The sequence below is a fragment of the Astatotilapia calliptera genome, chromosome 7 (assembly GCF_900246225.1).
Source record: "Astatotilapia calliptera chromosome 7, fAstCal1.2, whole genome shotgun sequence".
NCBI classification, from domain to species: Eukaryota; Metazoa; Chordata; class Actinopteri; order Cichliformes; family Cichlidae; genus Astatotilapia; species Astatotilapia calliptera.
The window spans coordinates 57,510,875-57,536,062 of record NC_039308.1 but is presented as its reverse complement, the minus strand read 5'-3'; the positions used below and the strand labels follow the sequence as shown (position 1 = coordinate 57,536,062).

General features: G+C 41.6%; 3 protein-coding genes across 4 annotated transcripts in view; 2 read left to right on the top strand and 1 right to left on the bottom strand.

Moving 5' to 3' along the window:
- Positions 1-223: 223 nt before the first annotated feature.
- On the top strand, positions 224-13,129 carry ddx11 (DEAD/H (Asp-Glu-Ala-Asp/His) box helicase 11; the record flags this gene model as incomplete). Its single annotated transcript, XM_026172263.1, is given in 28 exon segments — positions 224-308; positions 311-345; positions 435-650; positions 738-824; positions 929-1,065; positions 1,649-1,706; positions 1,844-1,951; positions 3,048-3,135; positions 3,246-3,448; positions 3,559-3,633; positions 3,831-3,908; positions 3,997-4,043; positions 4,128-4,207; positions 4,309-4,350; positions 5,524-5,591; positions 5,679-5,717; positions 5,815-5,950; positions 7,536-7,670; positions 7,760-7,872; positions 7,958-8,030; positions 9,437-9,540; positions 9,636-9,785; positions 9,900-9,968; positions 10,070-10,170; positions 10,759-10,843; positions 10,952-11,027; positions 11,111-11,265; positions 12,914-13,129. Coding segments are annotated over 28 exon segments (2,676 nt in total), but the record flags the coding sequence as incomplete, so codon positions are not given.
- Positions 13,130-13,141: 12 nt separating this feature from the next.
- wash1 (WAS protein family homolog 1) lies at positions 13,142-19,168 on the bottom strand. The gene is made up of 11 exons (XM_026176044.1): positions 19,015-19,168; positions 18,347-18,487; positions 17,247-17,358; positions 17,002-17,148; positions 15,564-15,700; positions 15,326-15,461; positions 15,047-15,242; positions 14,738-14,902; positions 14,378-14,536; positions 13,822-13,893; positions 13,142-13,735 (listed from the first exon to the last, which is right to left on the bottom strand). The coding sequence occupies exons 1-11, from the start codon at positions 19,020-19,022 to the stop codon at positions 13,590-13,592; spliced, it is 1,419 nt and encodes a 472-aa protein (XP_026031829.1). The 5' UTR covers positions 19,023-19,168; the 3' UTR covers positions 13,142-13,589.
- Positions 19,169-23,474: 4,306 nt separating this feature from the next.
- Positions 23,475-25,188, top strand: part of iqsec3b (IQ motif and Sec7 domain ArfGEF 3b) — a 35,935-nt gene continuing 34,221 nt past the window's right edge. The window contains exon 1 of one of the 2 annotated variants that reach the window (XM_026176043.1): positions 23,475-24,441. In XM_026176043.1, the coding sequence (XP_026031828.1) occupies positions 23,918-24,441 (524 nt within the window). In that variant the 5' untranslated portion in view covers positions 23,475-23,917. The remainder of the gene's footprint in view (positions 24,442-25,188) is intronic. The other variant, XM_026176042.1, reaches the window with a different exon arrangement.

The following is a 25,188-nucleotide window of genomic DNA, read 5'->3' as shown; positions in this document are numbered from 1 at the left end:
CTGCTTGACGCAACGTATTGGTGAACAGGTAAGGTCTTTAGTTAATGAAGATTTAGTTATTGTAGTAAAATGAGCCCTGCCGAAAAAGGAATTTGTCGTCGATTGAAAAGGTGCTATAATCGGTTGTTTGTAGAGGCAAGTCAAAGGTCCATATCAGAAATGAAAAGTTGAAACTAACCTTTGCTTTTGTGTTTCCTTCCAGGAAGGTTTAGGAGCATGGGAAAATAGTAGGGCACAGTTTCCATTTCCCTACCAGCCCTATAACATCCAGGAGGAGTTCATGCAAGCCCTGTACAGCGCACTTGACAAGGCAAAGTTGGCATCTTTGAAAGTCCCACTGGAACGGTGTGTACTAATGCATGGGGAAAAGCATATCTGTGTAGAAGCTGTTGGACTTCATTAATAAGTGTTTTTGTCTATTTATGTCAATCTAGGGCAAGTCACTGAGTCTGATATGTGGAGCACTGAGCTGGCTCACAGATTATGAGGAGAGAAAGAGGCAGGAGGCAGCTGCTCTGTTGCAGGAAGGAGAAGAAGCTCTTTCCACTAATGCTGCTCAGTCCTCTGCAGTCAGTTCCTCAGCAGAGCTGGACTGGATCACTGACTTTGTACAAAAAAAAGCAGAACGTGATTTAGTGTCAAAGTTGAAGGTGAGGAAAACTTTGATGTGAAGTGTATGTGAAGTCTGAATTTTAACTTGCTCAACATTTGCTTATTGTTGATTGGTTTGGTGTCAGGAGGAAGAATTGAAGAGGAAGAAGAGAGAAGAACGGTTAGAAATGATCCGAAACAATGTCCAGCTAAAGTATGCGGTTAAGCGAAAGGTGAGCCATCATGCACATGAGCATTTAATGGAACTTTACTTGGATATTAAAATTATTCCAAGTCATTTAAAACAAGTGAATGAAATGGTTTCGTCTGTTCATAGAGCTATGAAGAGGATGAGGCATTCAAGCTGCTTCAGCTCAGTAAGGAGGAGCAGGTCGAGGCAACAGGAGATCAAGAAGACGAGGAGCTGATCATTGCAGAATATGAGAGCGATGATGAATCAAAGATTAAGAGCAGGTGAGGAAGACTGATTGTTATAGTTTCATATTTTCTAATTAGTTTGAATTCATCTTGAGTTTTTGGTTACAGTTCAGTTTAGTCTTTGTTAGTTTCCAGAGTGGATTTGCTTGTTCGTTGGCGCAACTGTTGCAAAGCAGCAGTCCTAGTACATGTTATTGTCATTGGCTATTTTTCTTCTTCTTTGCCTGCTAACTAGTCTCGCACCATGTGTCATAGACAGAGTGTTCATATGCCAAAACGAGCAGCTCAGTTATGCATTGCGTGCTTCTATTTAGATTTTCAAAATTTTGTTTCTGAAATATTAAACTTTTCTCTGACAATACAGTCCCATTGATTTTGAATGGTGCACCAGTCCTCTCTCAGTATGCTAAAGGTTGCTAGTTCAAATACAACGTGGTACAATTTTCAATTTTTTTTATTTATTTTTTTTGTGTATCATACATCAGTTATCGTTATTTTGAGTTTATCTCTAGTTATATATTAATAAACTAAGTGAGGACATGAATTAATGGGTAAAATTAATAAATAATCCAAATGAGAGTCTGAAATTGACAAAGGATTTCTTTGCTTGCATCCTCAGATTCTTTGGAGCTGAAAAAGATGAGGATGATGAACTGGTTGAAGAACATGTTACTAAGGTATGAAATTTCACGTTGTAGCTGTAAGAGTTAAATGGGTTGGATGGAATTAATATATTTATAACAAGAACATTATTATAATTATGAGCATCGGACATTCTCCTGATGTGGAACTGTGTTCATATGCATATCTGTAGATTTACTACTGCAGCCGCACTCATTCCCAGTTGGCCCAGTTTGTCCACGAGGTACAAAAGAGCCCCTTTAGCAAGGACATCAGTGTGGTCACACTGGGTTCACGGCAGGTATGTACCCAGCAGTGACTGGGGAAAAAATAAAAATCTTTTCTACTGTAGAAAAAAAATGTTTATACAGTCATTGGTACACACACACAGAAACACACAAATGGCATAATTGGTTGAGTACATAAACATCTTATCTCATTAAAGTAACACAAACAATATATGAACATAAGCTGGTAAATTTTTGCATGGATCTCTTCATCCTGTACACTTATTCATTCAATAGATGTGATTATACTTTTTTCTTGAAGTTGCTTTTGACTGTTTCTCCATGGTGCTTCTTTTGTCAGCTCGAGTACTTGAGAGATTTCCTTTAATTCCTCAAAGTAACTGACTGGTATAATTTGTCTCTATTATTATTATTTTTTGTCAGTAAAAGTACAGATTGTTCATAAAGCACGCCACCAAGTCTTTCTGTTTGTTTACCTACTGGCAGTTTTTCCTTCATAGACGAATTTTTACTGCTCCCACCCAAAGAGGTTTTAAGCATAGCTAAAGGAATCTCACCAACGTGCTTTGTTAACTAGGTTTTATTACACAGGTGTAATAACTAAATTTCGTTTATCAAATGGTCAGAAATAACAAATAAGTTAACAAAGGTTCATTGCCTTTGACATATGCAGACTCTTATGTGTGTAATCAGCCCGTTAGAGGCTTTTTCAAATGTAGGAAAAAACCTGATCTTGATTTTCAGAGGATAATAAAGCCAAGAAGACATTTGCAGAACAGGATATGATGGGGAACAGTTATGAAACAGTCTAATTCTGAGAGTCCTTTTAGATTCTGACAGAACTATCAAGTAGCACCTAACAACAGCCAGCGCTGGGAAGATTGGCCTGTTAAATCCTCTACATGATAGAAAAAATGGAGAAACAAATGCAAGATAAATGGTGTTATGTTCTCTTCTATAGCACGTTGAACAATCTAGTTTGTGTCTATGTAGAAGGAGGGTATTTCCTTTATGAAATACACAGTATTCAAAGACGCTGTACTTGAGACTTTACTTGGGATTGCACACAAACTATTACATTTATTCAATCAATAAAACTGTGACTCTTGACACTGACATCTGACATTGTCCTGTTATAAAATTCTGCAGAATCTGTGCATCAATGAAGAAGTGCGGCAGCTGGGCAGCATCCAGCGCATAAATGACCGCTGCATGGAGATGCAGAAAAACAAGCACGGTGAGAGGCATTTTGTGGAAGAATTGCTCTTCTTCCAGAAATTATTTTAACCTCAGGCTTTATTGATTTTTCTCGAGAAAGCCTCTTTCATCTCTCCTTCCATTTTGTAGAGAAGCATCATCACGAAGAGGGTGTAAAACGTAAGCGAGGCCCAGCAAAGAGCGTGTGTCCCTATTATAAGGCTTCAGCACTGCAGCAGATGCGAGATGTAGTTCTGGGGGCTGTTCATGACATAGAGCAGCTTTTGAAGCTGGGCAGAGAAACACACTCGTGTCCTTATTACTCTACACGTCTCGCTATTCCCCCTGCACAGGTAACTGAGTCGCCAGTCGATTTGTCAACAAGAGCTACTTGGTTACTGTATTTCTCCCACAAGATCTGGTTTTCATTTAATGTCTTTGTGGTTTGTTTATGTTGGTGTAGCTGGTTGTGTTACCTTATCAAATGGTGCTTCATGAAGCTACAAGACGAGCAGCAGGTGTCCAGCTAAAGGGACAGGTACAATTATATGTCTGGTATTCTTCTTCCTCTCTTAAAAAATATAGAACAATAAGTGTTTAAAATATCTTGGCAGTATTAAGAAATATATTTTTTCTCTTTTCAATTGTAATATCTGAAAATAACGATACAAATATGACCAAATGACTGAGTGATAAAGGGATATTTAAAAAAAGTTGTTGGGGTATCTTTTACAGGTGTTGATCATAGATGAAGCTCATAACCTTAGTGACACTCTCTCCTGTATACACAGTGCAGAGCTCAGTGGAGCACAGGTGAATACATTATTCTATAACATGCACAAAATACAGATTTCTGAGACGATTCTTCCTTGTGATGTTCTAATGTTTCAATTTTCTGCAGCTTTGTTGTGCTCACTCCCAGCTCAGTCAGTATGCTGACCGCTATAAGTGAGTCTCAGAAAATTCGCTTATTCGGAAATTGATCGCAGTCTCTCCTTCTTTGTATTGATATTTTTGTTTCTTAAATGCCAGGAGCAGATTGAAGGCAAAGAACCTGATGTACATTAAGCAGATCCTGTTTGTGATTGAGGGACTTGTTCGGGTGCTGGGAGGTGAGTGTCTGCAACAAGCTTAGCGAGGGTAATAGCTGGACAGTAAAATCAAATTTTGCAATGCACCTCATTTTGATATTTGTTCCTATTTGTTCTTCCAGGTAAGGTGGGGCAGAGTCCACAGAGCCAGACTACACAACCAGGTCAGTCAATGATAAACACATAAAGTTATGGTCTAAAGTTTGCATGCACTCATCATGGTCATGAATATCAAGGTAATGTGAGGCTTTTAATGATTTCTTTGAGCTTTCCTTTTTCCAAGATGGAGTGATTGTATAGCATGCATCTTTAGTGTCTTTAAAAAATGAATTAGTTGTGCAAGTTTGAATTTATTTTGGAATTTCTCTAAGGAACACAGGGCCAAAAATTATACATGCATACTCAAATGTGTACATACTGTATAATCACTTAAAACTTTTAATAAGTAGTGGTGAAGGTTCTACGGTTTCTTTTAATTTAACAAAGCTAAAGTCCATAAACCTCTTGTTACTGATTATCATTGATTTACTGCCAGCAGGTCTGTGTCTGTATATTAACAGGAAACCAACCATTTTAAATTAACTGTACCAATTCTGCCAAGAGTCGTCAAATATTCAACCAGAGTTATACCAGAAGCTTGTTGATTGCTACCAAATCAACTGGTGAAGATGCAACTTGCTAAGGAACATTTAACATTTAACCGAAGGTCTTGCACAGTATCTTAGCTGTTCCTAGAACTGCGCTCTTCTGGACCACTGTTACCATCACCTTCCACATTTTCTCCAGCTCTTCTCTGAGCCCTTGGTATTTCTTAAGCTTCTCATGATCCTTCTTTCTGATGTTGCTGTCATTGGGAGCCGCTACATCTATCACTACGGATATCTTCTTCTGTTTGTCTATCACCACTATGTCCGGTTGTTAGTCACCACCATTTTGTCCGTCTGCATTTGGAAGTCCCACAGGATCTTAGCTCGGTCGTTCTCTACCACCCTACCTCGGGACTTCCAGGCCGTATTCGGCACAGGTGTTTCTGTACACTATGCCACCCACTTGGTTATGGCGTTCCATGTATGCCCTGCTTGTTAGCGTCTTACACCCTGCACCTGGGGTCTTGCCTGGTGTGAGATATATATCCCAAATAAATTCAAACTTGTGCACCCAAAGATGTATGCTGTATAATCATTCCATCCTCAAACGAGTGAATGACTTCTAATAAATTATTAAAAGCCCTAAATTACCATGACATTTACATATGATGAGTGTAAACTTCTGACCACAAACTGTAAACACGCAGTCATACATATCAAGGCACAAATCTGGTTTTTTTGTTCTTCTAGGAACAGAGATGCTCACCATCAATAACTTTCTCTTCAAGGCTCAGATTGACAATATAAATTTGTTTAAGGTAGTTGGTAATTCTATTAGGAATCACAATCATTTTAATTGCACACCTCATCGAAACTACAAGCTCTCATTGTCATTCTTGCTGTAGTTACAAAGATACTTTGAGAAGAGCATGATCAGCAGGAAGGTAAGTGTGATTTATCTCATACATACAAAGACGGTAAACGTCTGAGAGTTCACTTATGTAAAATTACATTTTTACCACCCTGGTTTTCTCTCTGCAGCTGGGGGGTTTTGTGGAGAAGTACGCAGGCTCAGGTGTGACTCTGCACACACACTGCAACAACAAGGAGAACCGGCGCACAGAAGGCTTAAACCGCTACCTTCAGACCCTACAGAGCAACCAGAACCCTGGAACAGGTCGGCTGTGTATTTTGTTACCCACAAAAATAATATTTAAATAATTTTCAGGACAAAATAATATTTCTGAGAATTGCATCATTATTGGAGGCATAGTGTATATACTGAAAGAACGCCTCACTGTACATAGTTTTTTTTTTAATCAGTCACAAAAGTACTTTTGAAGATCTAAGATGTTCTGAAAGTTTTTTACACTTGGCTTTTTGCACGATGTTGTATCAGAAAAGTGTAAAAAGAGACAATACAAGCAAATGCAATTAATCTCACATGATTTTTACCATATTTAGCTACTACCTAATTTCCATTTGTAGCCCCTCAGCAGGAGAACAGAACTGTGAAATAAAAAAAAATTCATGTAATAATATTCAATGTAGTAGATACACAATGGATGATATATTCAAGCATAGATATAAATCACAAAGACACAAATAGTCCCTGCTTCAGGGGTTATACTACCCATCACAATATCATATAAAGATTAGAGTTTTATAGAAATAATTATTCTGATTGTTTAACACTAATTTTTATCATCACATCTTCAGACTTTTGAGGAGCTTGTTCAATTCCTTGATGCTGTTAAATGAAAGGCAGATTGTGTAAAAGCTCTTTTTAGGTATTCTATACTAAGTTTTACAAATTATTTCAACAGTTCAGTACGAGAATCAATTTCTAAAACAAACTGCTGGCGGAGAAAGGCGGAGCACACTCTGGATTTGTCTCCAGTCTGAAATGAATCGAGTATATCACAATCAGAATTTTGTTGTGGTTTCTTAATTATAATGTTTATGGCTCATTTATAAAGTCCATCTATCCATCTTCTTCCGCTTACCGGGGGCAGCAGCCCAAGCAGAGAGGCCCAGACCTCCCTCTCCCCAGCCACCTTGTCCGGGGGAACACCAAGGCGTTCCCAGGCCAGCCAAGAGATATAATCTCTCCAGCGTGTCCTGGGTCTGCCCCGGGGCCTCCTCATTTATAAAGTCACCTGATTACTTTAAGGTGGTCAGACTCACTTGAGACGAAGAAGAGCTAAAGTAGATGATAGCAGAAAGTTTCACAGTATTCAGATGCACACTCAGCTTTTGCAGTGAATCAGTTTCTAAAGCACGGAAATAATTACTGTTTTAATTCAGTGCATTAAAAATGTATAAGGATTTGTAAAACTGCACTTGAGTTGCACGGGTAGACATTTTTAAATGGAAAAATAAAAAAATATGTCTCTGATTCCAACATGCAAACAAACTGGAATCCAGCCCAACATAAAACATCAGGCTGAACAGTATTTCTCTGCTTTTAGTGAGTTTTACCAGCCAATATACCCGACTGGTATTGTTTTTAACCTTATGACTCTGAGTATATGTTATAAGGGAGCAAAAACTGCCACAAAGAGGCCTTTGAGTAGCTTGGCAGGCATGTCTCTCTGTCTGTGGACAGATTTTGTCAGTGCAATAATGTCATAACTGTGCGGGATGAAGTCATAATATGTGATGATACCTTATGGTTAGGTTATTGTTTTTCTTTTTGTTTGTTTTTGGGGGGGGTTTCAGCATTCTTAGAAATTTATTTTGTATTCTTGTTTTGTGTGCAGTTCCTGCAGCTGACCAGCAGGAGTCCGTAGAGACGGAAAAAGTCCTGTCTGCATCTCCAATGATGCAAGTGGAGGGTTTCTTCATGGCTCTCACTAACAGCAACACTGACGGCAGAGTGGTGGTGCACAAACAAGGTGCCGTTTTAAACACACAGCACAAAATAAAGAACAGTTATGACATCAACGCATTACAGTGTAAAGTACACCCTTTGCTTGTTTTACAGGGTCTTTGTCGGAGAGCAGCGTCAAGTTCCTTCTGTTGAATCCGGCAGTCCACTTTGCCCAGGTGCTGGAGGAGTGCAGAGCAGTCATCATTGCAGGAGGAACTATGCAGCCTGTGAGTTGTGTTAAATCCTCTAAAAATAAACTGAGCTCTTGCTGCGTATCTTTTATCTTTCCACTCTAAAGGATGTTATATGTAGGTTTCAGACTTCAAACAAGAGCTTCTGTTTTCTGCTGGGGTGGGAGAGGAGCGCATCACTGAGTTTTCCTGTGGTGAGTGGCCCATTTTATAACACAACAGTACTTTGTGGAGCTCCCCCTTTTGTGTTTTTATTATGCACTCTCGCTAAGTGACGAGATTATCAAGATTTCTGTTTGTGGGAAATTTTGATAAAGGGAATAATTAGACTGCTTGACAAAAGTGATGACAGACATTTAGATGGAGTTCTAATTTTCCAGTGAGGTTACCCAGACTGTTATAGGAATAAGTTCCTGAAGTCAGGTGATGTCACACGAAGGTGGTTGTCAGCACAATACGTTAACCCAGGCTTTCCCAATCTACCTACGAGCATGTTTACAAGAAGGTGGTGTCAGCTTATAGCCAATCACAGCAGAGAGACTAATTTTACAAAAGAACATAAAACTATACTATGTGGAAAATACAAAGAGGTTTCACATATAATAGAGTCTGAAAGGGACACAGCTGCTGCAGACAAATCAGTGGTGTCACTGTCTATAACAGGAAAAGTGGAATGTGAATCTGCTTACATATAAGCACTTTGTTCAGCAACCTGGAAAAGATCTATTATATTAATAAAGTTTAAGTAGAAATAGGTGCCCTGTTTTAGGCTCACATATTAATGCTTAATAAAATGAAATAATTTAAATTGTTTGTAGCCGACAAGCAAAAAAGTTGTCTAAGAATATATATTTATTATTCATCATCATTATTTATGTCCATTAGGAAATAAACTAAATGTTTAGATTCTTTGAATCTAAACTATTCCCTCAGACAAAAGTCTGAGGGAATAGTGACTTTTTCTAGAGAAATAGCTGATCAGCATGCAGTGATTTATTTATTTATTATAATTTTTGATCTCTTACCTCAAATATGGTCTGCTCTGGAGCTGGTTAGATCTGCTGCACAAGTTACCATGGAGATGTCCCGCAGTACGTGGCAAACTGCCTTCATGATGCTGAAAACTCAGGATTTACTCCGAAGTTACCTGGACAAGCACAAATCCTGCTTATCCCATCACGATAGTTATGTTATTTACTTATATTGTATTGTTACATTATTATTGTTCAGTTACAGACTTAGGGTAAGATCTACAGAAATAGCCTTTGTAATTTTTGAAGACTCCCAAAAATTGATGTGTTTAGATGGATGATTGTTTACAGGCAAAGCAGAGGAGGAAATACAAGACATCTCATGAACTAAACCATAAATTAATCCACTGTACACAAACTTTAGCCCAACCTATAACAAGTTAAGTTTTGTGCTCTGTGACTCATTTTGTGACATTTGAACATGATCTTAATTCACAACACATGCAAGCCTTAGTGGTAGTGGTTGTGCATAGGTTGACTGAAGTGTATTAGTGCACGAAAATAACATAAGAATATTAGTTTGCATTAATGCATTTAACATGATAAATAACAGAAATTTTGCCCTCTAGGTCACGTAATTCCTCCGGAGAACATCCTTCCCCTCGTGTTGTGTAGTGGCCCGTCTGGTCAGGAGCTCGAGTTCACTTTCCAAAACAGAGACACGCCTCGAATGGTAACTCACACATGCAGAATACTGAATGAAGTTTGCGTTGTTATTCATTGGTTACAGTGGTGTCATTTGACTGATGCACATTTGTTTGTTTGCAGATGGATGAGACCGGGCGCATTCTCTCCAACATTTGCAACGTGGTTCCCGGGGGCGTGGTGTGCTTCTTCCCTTCTTACGACTACTCGAAGAGGATCATTTCTCACTGGGAGGCCAGCGGTACACTTACTCGATTGGCTAATAAGAAGAAGGTACATTAGCTTTATATATTACTGGAAACTACTTAGTAAATACTCAAGTCACTAAAAAGAGTCAAAAGACATCTTGTCCTATAGTCTCTTAATTATCTAATCACACCTCTTCAGATCTTTCAGGAGCCAAAGAAGGCCAACCAGGTAGAGCAGGTGCTGAATGAGTTTTCCCGTTGTATCCAGGTAAAACTGCACTCTTGACACAACCGATCTCATAACTAAACTGATGATCATTAGGATTGTGTTTTACCACTGCCAAGCAATGATTGTCTTTTTTACTTTAGAGGTGTTCTGCGGACTGCAGTGGACTCACAGGAGCATTGTTGTTCTCTGTGGTTGGGGGAAAGATGAGTGAGGGAATCAATTTCTCCGATGATTTGGGCAGGTAATTGAAGGGCGCCGAACAAGCAGTTGTACACCGTTTTAAAGCAGGGAAAGTCAAAGTCATTTTACATCATGGGGCACATTCAGCCCATTTTGATCTCAAGTGGGCTGGACCATTGAAACTGGCCTTTCAGTCAGTGAAAAGAACTACACTTTTAGCTGAGATGTGTTAATATAAGAAAAAGACAGAATTATTTCCATTACCCAGACTGTGCTGTAATTATAAAACATGAAGTTTCTGTTCTCAGAAAAAATTTCCTATTTTTTTTTATTTTTTTTATTTAAAAAAAAAAGACATTTCTAGCTGATAGTGGGGAAAAAAACAAGAACTTTTATGTCATTTAATTGTTTGTCTATTACTTAATTACTTCAATGTAGTTTGAATGGCCATGGGGGGAGGTCTTTATCAGCAAGAGAAGCAGGAAAATGTATTAAAATACAGTTAAAATATAAAATGTATTCCCTCCTTCACATTTTCTAAAACCGTGCAGTGAGCCAGATTGGAGTTTGGCCACTGGGTCTTAAATTTGAAACCCCTGGTTTAAAGTATATCACACTAATCAGTGTGGGTTTGTGCTTTTGATAACAGGTGTGTAGTGATGGTGGGAATGCCCTATCCAAACATCAAGTCCCCAGAGCTGCAAGAAAAGATGTCATATCTGGACAAACACCTGGTGAGACTCTTTACCAGCAGCTTCTACTGTGACTTCATTGTAAATAGAAGATTAGAGGGAAGGCGACATGCAGCTTAGTATCAAATCTCATCTTTTTTTCTATTTCAGCCTCACAGTCAGGGGAGGAGTCCAGGACAAGCTCTAATAGAAAACATCTGCATGAAGGCTGTCAATCAGTCTATAGGTACAGATAATGAAGTCATATTAATACATATCAATATCAAAATACAGTTTTATTAACTTGTGCGTGATATCCTCTGTTCAAAGGAAGAGCTATTCGTCATCGGGGCGATTATTCCTCCGTTGTGCTGTGTGACAGGCGTTACTCCCGGCCTGCTACGCTCTCTAAACTTCCCACATGGATTAAAGATCGCACTACCACGCACACGACGTTTGGGCCTGCTTTTGCTGCCTTACGAAAGGTGAGGAACATTACAGGGAGTGCAGAATTATTAGGCAAGTTGTATTTTTGAGGAATAATTTTATTATTGAACAACAACCATGTTCTCAATGAACCCAAAAAACTCATTAATATCAAATCTGAATGTTTTTGGAAGTAGTTTTTAGTTTGTTTTTAGTTTTAGCTATTTTAGGGGGATATCTGTGCGTGCAGGTGACTATTACTGTGCATAATTATTAGGCAACTTAACAAAAAACAAATATATACCCATTTCAATTAGTTATTTTTACCAGTGAAACCAATATAACATCTCCACATTCACAAATATACATTTCTGACATTCAAAAACAAAACAAAAACAAAGCAGCGACCAATATAGCCACCTTTCTTTGCAAGGACACTCAAAAGCCTGCCATCCATGGATTCTGTCAGTGTTTTGATCTGTTCACCATCAACATTGCGTGCAGCAGCAACCACAGCCTCCCAGACACTGTTCAGAGAGGTGTACTGTTTTCCCTCCTTGTAAATCTCACATTTGATGATGGACCACAGGTTCTCAATGGGGTTCAGATCAGGTGAACAAGGAGGCCATGTCATTAGTTTTTCTTCTTTTATACCCTTTCTTGCCAGCCACGCTGTGGAGTACTTGGATGCGTGTGATGGAGCATTGTCCTGCATGAAAATCATGTTTTTCTTGAAGCATGCAGACTTCTTCCTGTACCACTGCTTGAAGAAGGTGTCTTCCAGGAACTGGCAGTAGGACTGGGAGTTGAGCTTGACTCCATCCTCAACCCGAAAAGGCCCCACAAGCTCATCTTTGATGATACCAGCCCAAACCAGTACTCCACCTCCACCTTGCTGGCGTCTGAGTCGGACTGGAGCTCTCTGCCCTTTACCAATCCAGCCACGGGCCCATCCATCTGGCCCATCAAGACTCACTCTCATTTCATCAGTCCATAAAACCTTAGAAAAATCAGTCTTGAGATATTTCTTGGCCCAGTCTTGACGTTTCAGCTTGTGTGTCTTGTTCAGTGGTGGTCGTCTTTCAGCCTTTCTTACCTTGGCCATGTCTCTGAGTATTGCACACCTTGTGCTTTTGGGCACTCCAGTGATGTTGCAGCTCTGAAATATGGCCAAACTGGTGGCAAGTGGCATCTTGGCAGTTGCACGCTTGACTTTTCTCAGTTCATGGGCAGTTATTTTGCGCCTTGGTTTTTCCACACGCTTCTTGCGACCCTGTTGACTATTTTGAATGAAACGCTTGATTGTTCGATGATCACGCTTCAGAAGCTTTGCAATTTTGAGACTGCTGCATCCCTCTGCAAGATATCTCACTATTTTTTTACTTTTCTGTGCCTGTCAAGTCCTTCTTTTGACCCATTTTGCCAAAGGAAAGGACGTTGCCTAATAATTATGCACACCTGATATAGGGTGTTGATGTCATTAGACCACACCCCTTCTCATTACAGAGATGCACATCACCTAATATGCTTAATTGGTAGTAGGCTTTCGAGCCTATACAGCTTGGAGTAAGACAACATGCATGAAGAGGATGTGGACAAAATACTCATTTGCCTAATAATTCTGCGCTCCCTGTATTGTTAAAAACGTCCCCTTCATGATTGACATTTTAAATTTTCATATTGTGTCTGTATGTTCTTCTTTCCTAGTTCTTCCTGGAAAAGAAGCAGAAAAAAGCATAGTTCCTCTCCCAAAGGACCCAACTAACATCTCCCTAATATTCACGGAGACTTGTGTTAGGATGATAAGAAAATGATGTGCAACTGCAAGAGGGGAGGGGGGGGAAGAGACACAAAGTTCAATATCACACCACAGGCTTTTGAACATCTTGCACCCTTGTGAGTGCTGCTGGTTAAAAAAAAAAATCAGTCAGGCAGTTTTTCAGTTTTCATATTTATTATATATTTCATTTTTTGTACACTCTCTACATCTCGTTTTATTTAATGGTTGGAGAATGATGAATTTGATGGCACGATGCAAACAAAGGCTAACGGGGCAATTAACACTTCTAGTCAGGGTTATCCGTCTGAATCTCATAAAGGAAAATAACTTTCAGGCACAGCGCTGGCATAGCAAATACATGTGACTGATTTACTCCTGAAGTTTGAAATATTCGTAGAATTCAAAGCAATGTGTTATGTAATGCAAAGCCTGCAGATCCGTTCCATCATCATCGTTTAACATGTTCTGCTTAAATTAAACATTAGTAAATTGTTTGATCATTTGCATTTTCCTTTTTTTTTTTAAATAGTATTTCTGTGTTAGAAGGAAATTAAATCATTTTAAATAACTGTATCAAAGGGCATCGAATGTGGTGTTTGTCCATTACGCTTCCCAGTCGTCATCGTCTGTTGTCGCTGTATGTGGGGCAGGAAGTGGAGGGATGACATCTGACATCCTCGCAAATGCCCCAGAAGGACCGGCCGGAGCATCACCTGACTCTCCACCAGCTGGACCCTTACCAGATATTCCTGAACAGAGGATAGAAGACATTATGCAAATTCAATCACTAATATCAGTATTTTCAATTTCATTTGACATAAAACGGGCCTCTAACCTTTTCGTCGCATAGCAAGTTTGTTGAAGAGATCAGACATAAAGTCTCCACCACCGGCGGCCGCTCCCACTGCTATTTTAGAAGGAAAAAAAAGAGTAAATAAATAATCATGCTACCAGTATTTTTTTAAATTTGCAATTGGAAGAGATTATGGTCTCACTAATTCCCCAGTGCTGCACTTCAAAGTGAAGCATATAATTACAAGACTTTTTTTTTCTTAATCTAGTTATTCAGTCAAGGCAGTTCTCTTGAAAAAAGAAAGAAATGTAAGGTCATGACCTGGCGAGAAAATGAAAGGGCCAGAGATATGCTGTCTAATATTAGGTAAAACAGTTTTTAAGTACAATCGTTGGTTGGTATGAAACTGAAGTCACACAGTTAAGCATATGTGATAGTCAAAAACGATCTCATCTTAACATTCAGTGTGAAATACTGTATAAACTCCTGGTTGAATACTAATTAGGGGCTGGTCACGCTCCACTTTGCCTGGATGACTGCCGTGTGCTCATTAATAAAACATGGGCAGAACCACATCCACGCTCAAACCATCTGACACCTTGTTCTTGCTCCTTTTGTTTCTTCTTCTCCAGCTTGCGTTCCTTAACGTTGCGTAACTTGGCTTTGCCGATGCCCCCGGCGTTGCGGATAGACTCCAGCAGGCTGGCACGGCCATCTGACGGCTGGACCACCTCGCTGGGTGCACCCGACACAGGACCTGTATTTAGAGGAGCCAGTGAGTCAGTGTGGTCTGGGTTTACATCACTGAGGTCAATCTAATTTATGAGGACAAACATCATTTAGTCCGTGTGTGCGTGTGCATAACTGAGGGAACAGGCTTTAAGACACTGTCAGGTTCGCTCCAAGTCAGCAGTGTAGAGCCTGTACGAGACTACTGACGTGCATAAATGTGACAAACCTGAACTTGGCACTTGGGAAACTTCTGCGGAGCTGTCTGCAGGAGGGGGTGGTGGAGGTGGCGGAGGAGGAGCTGACGCCGGAGCTGCGGGAGGGAGGGAAGGCTCCGGAGGAGGGGGGGGGGGAGGTGGCGGAGGTGGTGTGCCATCAAGCTGGAGCTGAGTTCCTGAAACAAGCAGATGAAATACTGTATAACACTGGAAGAAAATTTGATCTATTTATGTAGCATCTTTTCAGATATCACAAAAAGCTTCACAGTAAAAGACAAATGGGCACAAAATGATTGAGGTTCACAACATAAGACATCTACCTGGTGCACTGCTCTCCTCAGAGAAGCAGGGCAGCTCGGGGATGTTGTGTGTGGGTCCCGAGGGGGCAAATCCAGGTCCGAGGTCTGCGCTGTAAGACAGGTCGTCTGCAATACCTGGCAGGTCTGGCAGGTAGGACGGCACATCTATCTCAGGCACTTGACCCAGGTCTGGCACATAGAAATAACTCTCTGCTATCTGTTAAGAGAAAAAGAAAACCATGATTAAGTTTTAACAGATCTGATCCTTCACAGAAAAAAAAAGGAAAAGTCAGAAGGTACCTGTCTCTCCAGTTGCTCTCTCTTTGTAATGGACAGAGGAGCATCGAATGGTTTATCTTCTTTTTCCGTCTCTAGTGTTGTGTGCGTTTTTGTCACTGCTCCCGCCAAAGGATCAAGAAACACATATTTCTTATATCTTTAAAAAAATAAGACACAAATTAAAACATACGAGAGAACATTGAAATCAGTCAGTGTTTACAATAAACATCTGTGTCTGTGCTGGCGTGTGCAGACTCACAGATTTTCTGTGGTATTAAAGAGCAAAAGAGAGCTGACAGATGAGATGTTACGCGGCAGACTGCCCAATCCTTCTTCTGTCTCATCCTCAGTCTTCTTCTTATTTCTCACGCACACAGGGAAATACATTAACTTCTCCTGAAAGGAAGAAAGCAGGACTTGGAGTGAGAAGGAGATCAAGAAAATGTTAACGAAATCTTTAGCAACGCATATCGTAAATGTCATCAAAGTGCTCCTGCGCATAGATGCACACAAACTACAACACCAAGTTATATGTTAGGGGGTATTGCTTCTATTGAGGGGGGTACTGAATAATGCATTTCTGCATCAGAGACAAATGCCAGCTCTATTTTCTTTTTTGTTCCCTTCCCAAGCCGACAAATACACACAGATACACAAACACGTGCAAGCACAGGCAGGAAAAAATATTATTTTTATATTTTTTCCTGTTAAGTTTTCTGTAACGGTGAAGGAAAAACAGTGGTGTTTGCTATAAATAATGAAGGAACTTGTGCTGAGCAGAGCACGTACACACAAGAACCACTTGGGGGAAAAAAAACACATCTCTTGTCACTGTGCAGTGACACAAATACAGCTGGGTTCTGATATCCCATTTACATACATCACATACAGTATGTGACAACTTCAACTGTGACTCATGTGTAGTTAAATCTACAGAAAAGAAGGGACATGCCTGTTGCGGCTTTCGATACATGATTGACAAGCTGCATTTTTCTACAAGTCTATGTTGTTTTCACCTCCATTTTACCTCCTGAATAAGTACTAAATTGCAAGTAAAAGCAACAGAGTGCACATACAATTGGCTGCTGTGTACTACTTTGCAGTATTTTTTAAACAGACAACATAACCTACTTGGCCTGAAAATGTTTACTTAGCAAAACAGGAAATACGCAGGCCGAGTGGAGATTTATGCATAAACATGTTTCACAAGGTTTACAGGGCATTCACATCCAGTCAAGCATTCACTTGAAATATCAAAGTTTTAAATCAGGTCAAAATAAAATGTGTGTAATTTAAGGTATTACCCACATCACTATGGATATATCCAAGACCAAGACTCCTGCAAATGCTCTAAAGCTTTAAAGTGGTTTGCCCAGCAGTCTGCATAAATATGACCAGTGTGCTCAGAGTCCCCATGCCCTCATTTGACTAGAACGTGAGGTGTGGATAAAAGCTATGTAAATAAAGTTAACCGCGTCCATATTCCTGTTTTCTACCTGCTGTTTTAGCAGCATGAGCTGAACAAAGAAGCAGCAACACTAACTAGTCAGCAAACTCTTTTAAGACATCAGCTTTGCGAAAATAAAATATGCAATGTGGCTCTTAGCAAGTCACAGTCATCATTTTCATAATTTTGAAAATTGCTTTTCAAAACCTTTGCTCTTTTCCCCCCCAACATTTTAATGTGTTGATCTCACCTGCAAAGCCTTTTCATCAAAGGGTCGCAGTTTATTCTGTATTCTGTGTCGGGGCCGTGTTTGTGAAGAGGGGTCTGTAGCTCCAGCGAAGATAGACAAGTAGTCCTGAAGTTGATCTGGGGCTGGGTACTTGGCACTGGAGAAAACCTATATGCACATAAAATAACATTTTTACTCTTTTTTTTCTCCTATATTCTGTATCAGAACTTAAAAAGCTGCCTTCTAGGGTGAAGATTCAGTGTTACCTTGGTGGCTTTCTTGCTGCCTTTAATCTTGTCGACACGGGCCTGAGCTAGTCTGATCCGGTCAGTGATGCTCTTGAGCTGGTGACGGTTTTTCTCGACACTGTCTGACACCCTGCAAGCAACAACAACTGAATATGGGCATATGCACATCTACACACAAAGGATAACCGTATGTCAAGGATACTGCACAATCCAGTTCTTTATTATATATCCTGCAGAGTCCCGAAACCCCCCAAAAGGAACTGAAGACTCCTACAATTCATTGAGATTATGTATAAGTATCAAATGCCACTCTCATGTTTTATCAGTGATCTACTTATAAAAAGCTCATGTTTCAAAAGTTTACATGGCCAAAACTGTTCTGTTCATAAATGTTATTGTTTCCATGCTGTCACAGGCAACACCTCCTCTGTTTTCAGGGTGCCAGACAGGACCATCTGTCCTCAAGCAGCTGCTGTTTGTTAACGGTGCAATCTATTAAATATGACAAAGCTTTTTGGCCCATGAGCAAACTTGCAACAGCTGCTGTTATATCTGCTACCAATTCATTTTGTGCGTTATTAAAACCTGTTCTTTTGTTGTTAAACACTCTTTGCTACCTAGCCTGAGCAAATGCAGAGATCACTACTGTTGAGTTTTTTTAAAAACTCTGTAGCTTTAAAACTTTTTGCTATTTTGAAAATCTGATAAGCTAAAATTGATCAAAGTAACCTTTAAATAAATGACACTAAAAATGAAACAATCCCTGAAACAGGCTCTGGAATAACATCTGGCTCACTCCTACCCTGAATAAAATGTAGTGGTATAAACTGAAGGAATAAAACAATATCAATAATAATGAATTTGTATAATACATTGTATTACTACAATGTAACCACAAACAACAATGTAATTTCCCTATTAATTTCATATTCATCCCGTATTTGCAACCATGAAAATGTAAACAAAGAAAAAGACTGCAGACCCAGTGATTCAGTTTACAACCAAGAGTCAAACACTGCGAGACCAACCTGGAAACTGTGTGTGTGTGTGTGTGTGTGTGTGTGTGTGTGTGTGTGTGTGTGTGTGTGTGTGTGTGTGTGTGTGTGTGGTGGGCTTGCCTTCTGAAGATGTCTGTAGAAATGTTCTCCAAGTACATCAGTGCGTCTGCTATCTGATGAACAGCCTCCTCCCTCCTCAGGTCGGGCTGGATGAGAGGCACAGAGTACACCTGGCCCTCCAGGCAGTGCTTCTGTGTCATCCTGCAAAGCAAGAGAGCAACAAAGTTGAATCAAACTGTACCACTGTGTTGTAATGGCATATTCTCATAGTAAGGATTGCATTCCTGACAAACAATATTGTTAAAAATACCATGCTGAGTATCAAATTTATGAGGGCTTATGTCATATGGCAATCTCTCTCGCTGTCTCTGACTGACACTGACACACACACACACACACACACACACACACACACACACACACACACACACACACACACTTCACGTCTGACTCTCACATGACGGCGCAGGAATATTATATCATTTCTTTAACCACAGCACTATGTGGACTCTTTTTTATCGTCTTCAGCTGGTCAGAATTTTCTAAAAGCTAATAGCTCGAACGGTAAATAAATCTGCACCCAAATTGCTGAAGATATTATATTTCAAACAGCTGATCTCCGTAATGAAATAACCCGACATCTGACACCTCTTAATCCTAAATGCAGAATATCCGTGAGCATAGCCATACCCGTTTAAAGACTTGTTTTACTAGAAAGACAGTCTCACCTGACCATGAGTGTTGTTTACGACCACAAAAACAGTATAATGGGAAAAAAAACGTGTCGACGATAGCCACTCGTTTAGCAAAACAACAGTTTCGCACTTCCGCATCCGTGTAGCACGTGACGACTCAGCAATTATTGTGTTGCTTTCAGGAACACTCGGAAATCTCTCGTTTAGTGCAGCCTACGCTTGAACTACGTCAGTAAACCGAAGTATTGGCTAAGAGCAGAAGTAAATGGCAAGAGCACTTCTCAGAAAATGTGTAGGCTTTCCTGCAGAATTCTAGAAAGAATTCTGGACGATTCTAGCACCAGTTTTTTACAGAACGTTGTTGGAAATCAAAGAAAAGGGCAGACTTCCATCAAATATGAATTCTGCAAACATTAATCTCCTGCTAAAACCAGGCAAAGACCCTGTATATCCCTCAAGCTATCGTCCAATATCCCTTATAAATGTAGACCTTAAAATAATCTGCAAAGCTCTCTCAAAGAGATTAGAGAAAATAACCCCCCTCTTAATTCATCCTGACCAAACTGGTTTCATAAAAGGTAGGCACTCATCAACAAATACACGTAGATTACTTAATTTGATGGACTACTTATACAGTAAAAACCTTGAAACGACAATATTTTCTTTAGATGCAGAAAAAGCATTTGACAGAGTAAATTGGAAATTTCTATTTGCAACTTTACACAAATTTGGTTTTGGAACCTCTTTCATTAACTGGTTAAAAATATTATACAATTTCCCAACAGCTTGTGTCAAAACAAATGACCAAGCATCCTCCAGCTTCTGTCTCCTGAGGGGCACCAGGCAAGATGCCCACTCTCTCCTTCACTGTTTGCAATTTTTATTGAACCACTAGCAGCAGCAGTTAGACAGAATTCAGTAATTAAGGGCATAAAATGCAAGAACGTGGAACATAAAATCAGCCTTTATGCGGATGATGTGTTACTTTTTCTCCAAAACTCACAAACCAATATCTCTGGGGTGATTGAATTGATAAACTCTTTTGCAAGAATATCAGATTACTCAATTAACTGATCAAAATCTACAGTCCTCCCGATTAATTGCTCCTTCCATAATTCTTCTTCTACACCACTGCAATTGGGAAATATAAAATATTTAGGTATTAATGTTTCTCCCAAGCTTGTAGATCTGACTAAATTAAACCATATCCCACTTTTAAAGACAGTAGAAGGCGATCTGGCTAGATGGAAATGTTTACCCATATTACTCATGGGAAGGGTTGCCGCTATAAAAATGATGGTCTTACCAAAAATAAATTATTTCTTCTCAATGATCACAACTACCAACTTTCAGCACTACTAGCCAAAAGGCTTCAGTTTATCTCAGGATGGCTAAAACATACCCTCTTAGATGAACCTTGGCTAGATGTAGAACAAGCACTTCGCAATAATCTAGAGATCTCAGACCTACCATTTATCAGCTCAAACATCCAACGACATCAATGCTTCAAAAGCATCAGCATCAGCTCTTCTCTGACAGCATGGTGGGAGTTTCTAAAATTGACGGAGTCTTCATTAATCCCATGCAAACGTACACCTATCTGGAACAACCCTGACATATTACAAAACAATAATATGATAAACTTTCCAGATTGGAGTGGTAAAGGAATCAAATACTTAGAACATATATTAGAAGGATCAGAATTTATTCCATTTGATAGACCAAAACTTCTGGACTCAGATTTGCTTAAAAACCTTTCATTTAATTAGAAATCCCAGTCTTCAATTAATTCAATACAAAATATTACATAGAGTGCACTATACAGGTCATTGGATGTTCAAGATGGGCTTTACGTCTACCAACAACTGCTCACACTGCCAAACCAATTCACCGGACAATTATATCCATGCTCTTTGGTTCTGTCCACCAGTTCAGAAGTTTTGGCGCGAGATATGTGAAGACTTATCGAAGTGTCTGAAATGTAACATTCCAACTTCCCCTTTAGTGAGTTTGTTGGGCAGCTTAGATAATGTCACTACAGAAAAGAATATAGCCCATATGGTTTTCACTGCCCTATGCATAGCCAAGAAAACAGTCCTCATGAACTGGAAAAATAAAAATAATCTTAATAATAATATAGAAATGATCTATTAGATTACATTAGTCTTGATACAGCCTCTGCCACCACATCAGATCAATTACTCTAGGCTCCTTTGATCAGCTCCATCACCTAGTGGGGGTGGGGGGTCATAGTTTGGTCCCACCTTTGCTGTTGTGATTGGTGTGGGGGCAGGGATAGGCTTGGGGCGTCGGGGGATTCCCCAGGAGCATCTTCCTTGGAGGGCTCAACCCGGGGTTGCGGTCATGGCCTATTAAGGGCTCTGTTGGCTCTTAGGTGACGGTTTCCTCGTGGTTGCGTGCAGCGGGGCTAGGGGAGGGTCTGTGCTGATGGACGCGGGTTACTGACTGGTAGCCTGGCTGCCCCTGGGTGGGTCCGGGACGAGCGTGGGGTTCTGGGGGTGCTCTGTCTTTGGGCTGGGGCCCTGGCTGGGCCTTGAGGGCTTGGGTCCTGGTTGGTGTGTTGCTGGGGTTGTGGGCGGGTGGGTGTATGGGGGCCAGTGCATCGAGCCACCTGGGGGGCTCTTCTACTGGTGGGGGAGGCTGTTACATCTTGCAGGAGGTCTCCTCTTCCTTCAGGAACTCACTCTGCAGGAGGGGGAGATACAGGAGAGGTGGAGGAAGATCTCAGCCTGGGCGTCTATTATCCTGTGTAGTCTGGAAGATGAGTGGATGACGGGGTGGGAGGAGGAGTTGGCCGTCTGATTGGGGTCTGGAATGTGGGGCCTCCCTGCTGCTGCCGAGTCGGGGCAGTCTGCTTCTCTCCACCCCAGGGAAAAGGGTAACACTACCTGGGTCTGGGTGCAGTTTCCCCCTCCAGGGGCAAGGGTACCTATGTCTGTCTCCACGTTGGATGAGTGTTGAGTAATTGCATATGAGAGCATGAGGGTGGGAATGGATGTCTGTATCTGTGTGTGCCTGTATGGCTGTGTCTATATGTCAGGTTGGGTATCAGACGCCACCTCTCTGGGGACATCTCAGGCCCTCCAAGGTATGGAGGCCTATCTCCCCCCACCACTTCCCCTGCCAGTGGCAGACGCCCTCAGACATCGGTGCGTTGGTGGTTCTTTGTGTCCGGGGGTGGGCGTCCAGGACACAAAGAACCTCACTTCTTGGTGGCTGCTTGTCGGGGCCTGGAGCCTGGGGCTCGCTCGGGCCACTTCGGGGGTGGGGTGCCCTCAGCCTCTCGGCCTGGGGCTCGGTCACTCTGGCACAGCTGGCTGCCGACGGAGCTCACGGGCGCGTCACTGCAACCCCCCCCCCCCCCCCCCCCGGCTTCTGGCTGCCCCTCTGTTGGTCTTCCTTGGTCTCTTGTGTTCTGAGGGCCTCTGGATGTCTGGAGTTTTGATCTCTTCCATACCTGCTTCATGCCCTGGAGGACGGAGCTGTGGCCCCCCACACCCTCTTGCACTTCATTACATGAAGGAACCTTTTAAAAACAAGTGCGACCATGCTCACAGGTGTACACACGGGTTCTCACACACACACACTACACCCTTTTTGGCTCCTACCTCAAAGCACACTGTGTGCTGTCGATCTTACGTGCTGCACAATAATGTTTAATATTTAGTATTTACTGTTATATTCCCATAGATCATCGTGATGTTGTTTATTATGTTGCTCTTTTTTTTTCTTCTGCTTGTTTTCTCTTTTTTCTTTCTCAACAGGTGATCCAGGTGATTGATACATGTATTTTTTGTCTGCTTAATTTGTTGGTTTTTGTTTTTTGCCCTTTATCCCCGTCCCTCTTCCCCGCTGTTTTTCTTTCCCTCTTTTTTTCTCCCCTTTCTTTTCCCCAGTCAAGTCTGTCCCATATTTAGCAAGTGAAAATAAAATAAAATAAACAATAAAAGGTGAATCAAATAGACCATTACGGCAAGGCTGGGATGGTCCATTTGGCAAAGTAAATCCGTTGGGCATCTTTCTTCGCCTTTAGACAACAATTCTGATGGCAAAGAGACAAACGGGACAGGCAAACAAAAAAAGTATAGGCAACGCAAACATAAATAAGCAAACAATAATATAAAAGTCTCTAAGTTTTGTATTATTTGACTTTTGTGAATGAGTGTTTAGGTCAAGGCACCATGAGACGTTCAATTGTCTTTGCATGTAATACATCCCCCCCCCCCCCTTTTTTTTTGTTCCGTATTGTTTATTTCTATATAGACAATTTCGTACGAACTAATTTCACATTCTGGAGCATTTATAGTTTTAACTTAGTTTTTATGGGCCTTTAAATTACATACAAAGCTCAGGGGCAAGATGCATGGTAAGATGCACATGCTACACAAATACACCGCCTTGCGATTGTTTAACCAAATTCTTAGATTTAAAAGAAAAAAGGATTTTGTGTGCAATAAATCAGCTTCACATACTAGTCCACAAACTAAAGATGCTCCGTAGAACTCCTTGTAGCTACCTATAGGGCGCGTGCTAGGACCGTGCTCGTGTCTGTGCGTGCAGTGACGCATCCATCCTCGAGCACCTCCCCTCCTCCCTGCTGTCACATCTGGAGCTGGCTGCTCTCATCAGCACCACTCAGCGCAGTGTATGTGTGTGTTTGAGAGAGAGCGAGAGCGAGTGAGAGAGAGGGAGGGAGGGAGTAAACGACTGGAGAAGTGGAGACTGACTTGGTCGGCGTAGCCTCATCCACAGCCGAACAGAATCAAGGAGAGGAGAGCGGAAGGACATCCCACGCCACCTTCTCATCCGCACTCACAAATAGGCTGTTTTGCATCTCCTCTGTCCTCCATCCGCGCGTCCAGGTTCTTTCCCCCCTCTCTCTCTTTCTCTTCCTTCCTCTTGCTGTGGGTAGCGTATGATGAGCTCCAGCCTGCTAGAAAACCCGGTGCAGGCGATTCTGTACCTGCGGGAGCTTACCACCATCGTCCAGAATCAGCAGAGTCTCATCCAGACCCAGCGTGCAAGAATAGAAGAGCTGGACCGGAGGGTAGATGAGCTGATCGGCGAGAACAGACACCTGCGGGACGTCAGGATACAACAACAGCATCCTTATCACCACCATCACCACCATCACCACCCCGACCCCAGCTGCCTTCATCATCACCACCACCATCCCCAGGACCCCCCGCTCAAGACTAGTCCGGGGTCTTTGCCAGATGCGGCTTCACCAGCACAAGTCGAGGCGGCTCCGGCTGTCCAGTCCTCGCCCACCCAACCTATGGACCCAGGAGACATGCAGCTGGTCCCAGCCGAGCCATCCACAATTTCGCCGGTTGAAAGTGAGTCCGAAAACGGTGGAAGTTGCCACAGCTGCCGCTCTTTGGTTCCGATGACCCCGACAACCCTTTGTCGGTCTCTGGCCCTGGCCAGGAAATCCGAGTGAGTAGAAAATATTAGAGCCTTTGATTGTTTGCATGTATGCGTGTGCGCCAAAACGCTCCAGATGCCTATATACATAGCCTAGTGGCTTTTCAAAAAGTAGCTCTATAGCCCATAATTTCAAACCTCTCGCGTTAACCTGACTTATTCGGCTGTATCAACTTCAAGCCAAAACAAATTTCATATCTTCCATATTACGGGCTAGCCTGTTGTCGAATCCAGCTTTTGTCTGAAACTGTGTAATTAGGCGCATCCACGTGTGCGTGCGCGTGCTCTGCAGATTGAGAGGCGTTTAATTAAAGAAGAGGGCGCTTGCAAATTTCCAATTTTCAGCTCTGTGTATGTGTGTGCCGACCAAGGACCGTGCCAGGAGAGGAAGAGGTGGATTATTTAAATGAGAAACTGGATCACGATCACTGGATCATTACATAACAAACAGCTGGAGGCCTGTACGTGTGTTCGTGCGCGGGCGCGCGTGTGTGAGCGAGAAACACACTCAGCGCAGCGGTCAGAGTCAGCAGGAGACAGAAGCAGCTTCACGTGTGACGATGACACACCTCGAGCCGCTGTCCGTGTTTGCTGGCTTTCTTTGTCAATTACCACCAGGGATCTACAAGCTCCCACGGGATCTCAATTCCTCTGATGTTCCCCTGGTAGATGAGATACACAGCTACACACCACAAACCACACACACACACACACACACACACACACACACACACACACACACACACACACACACACACA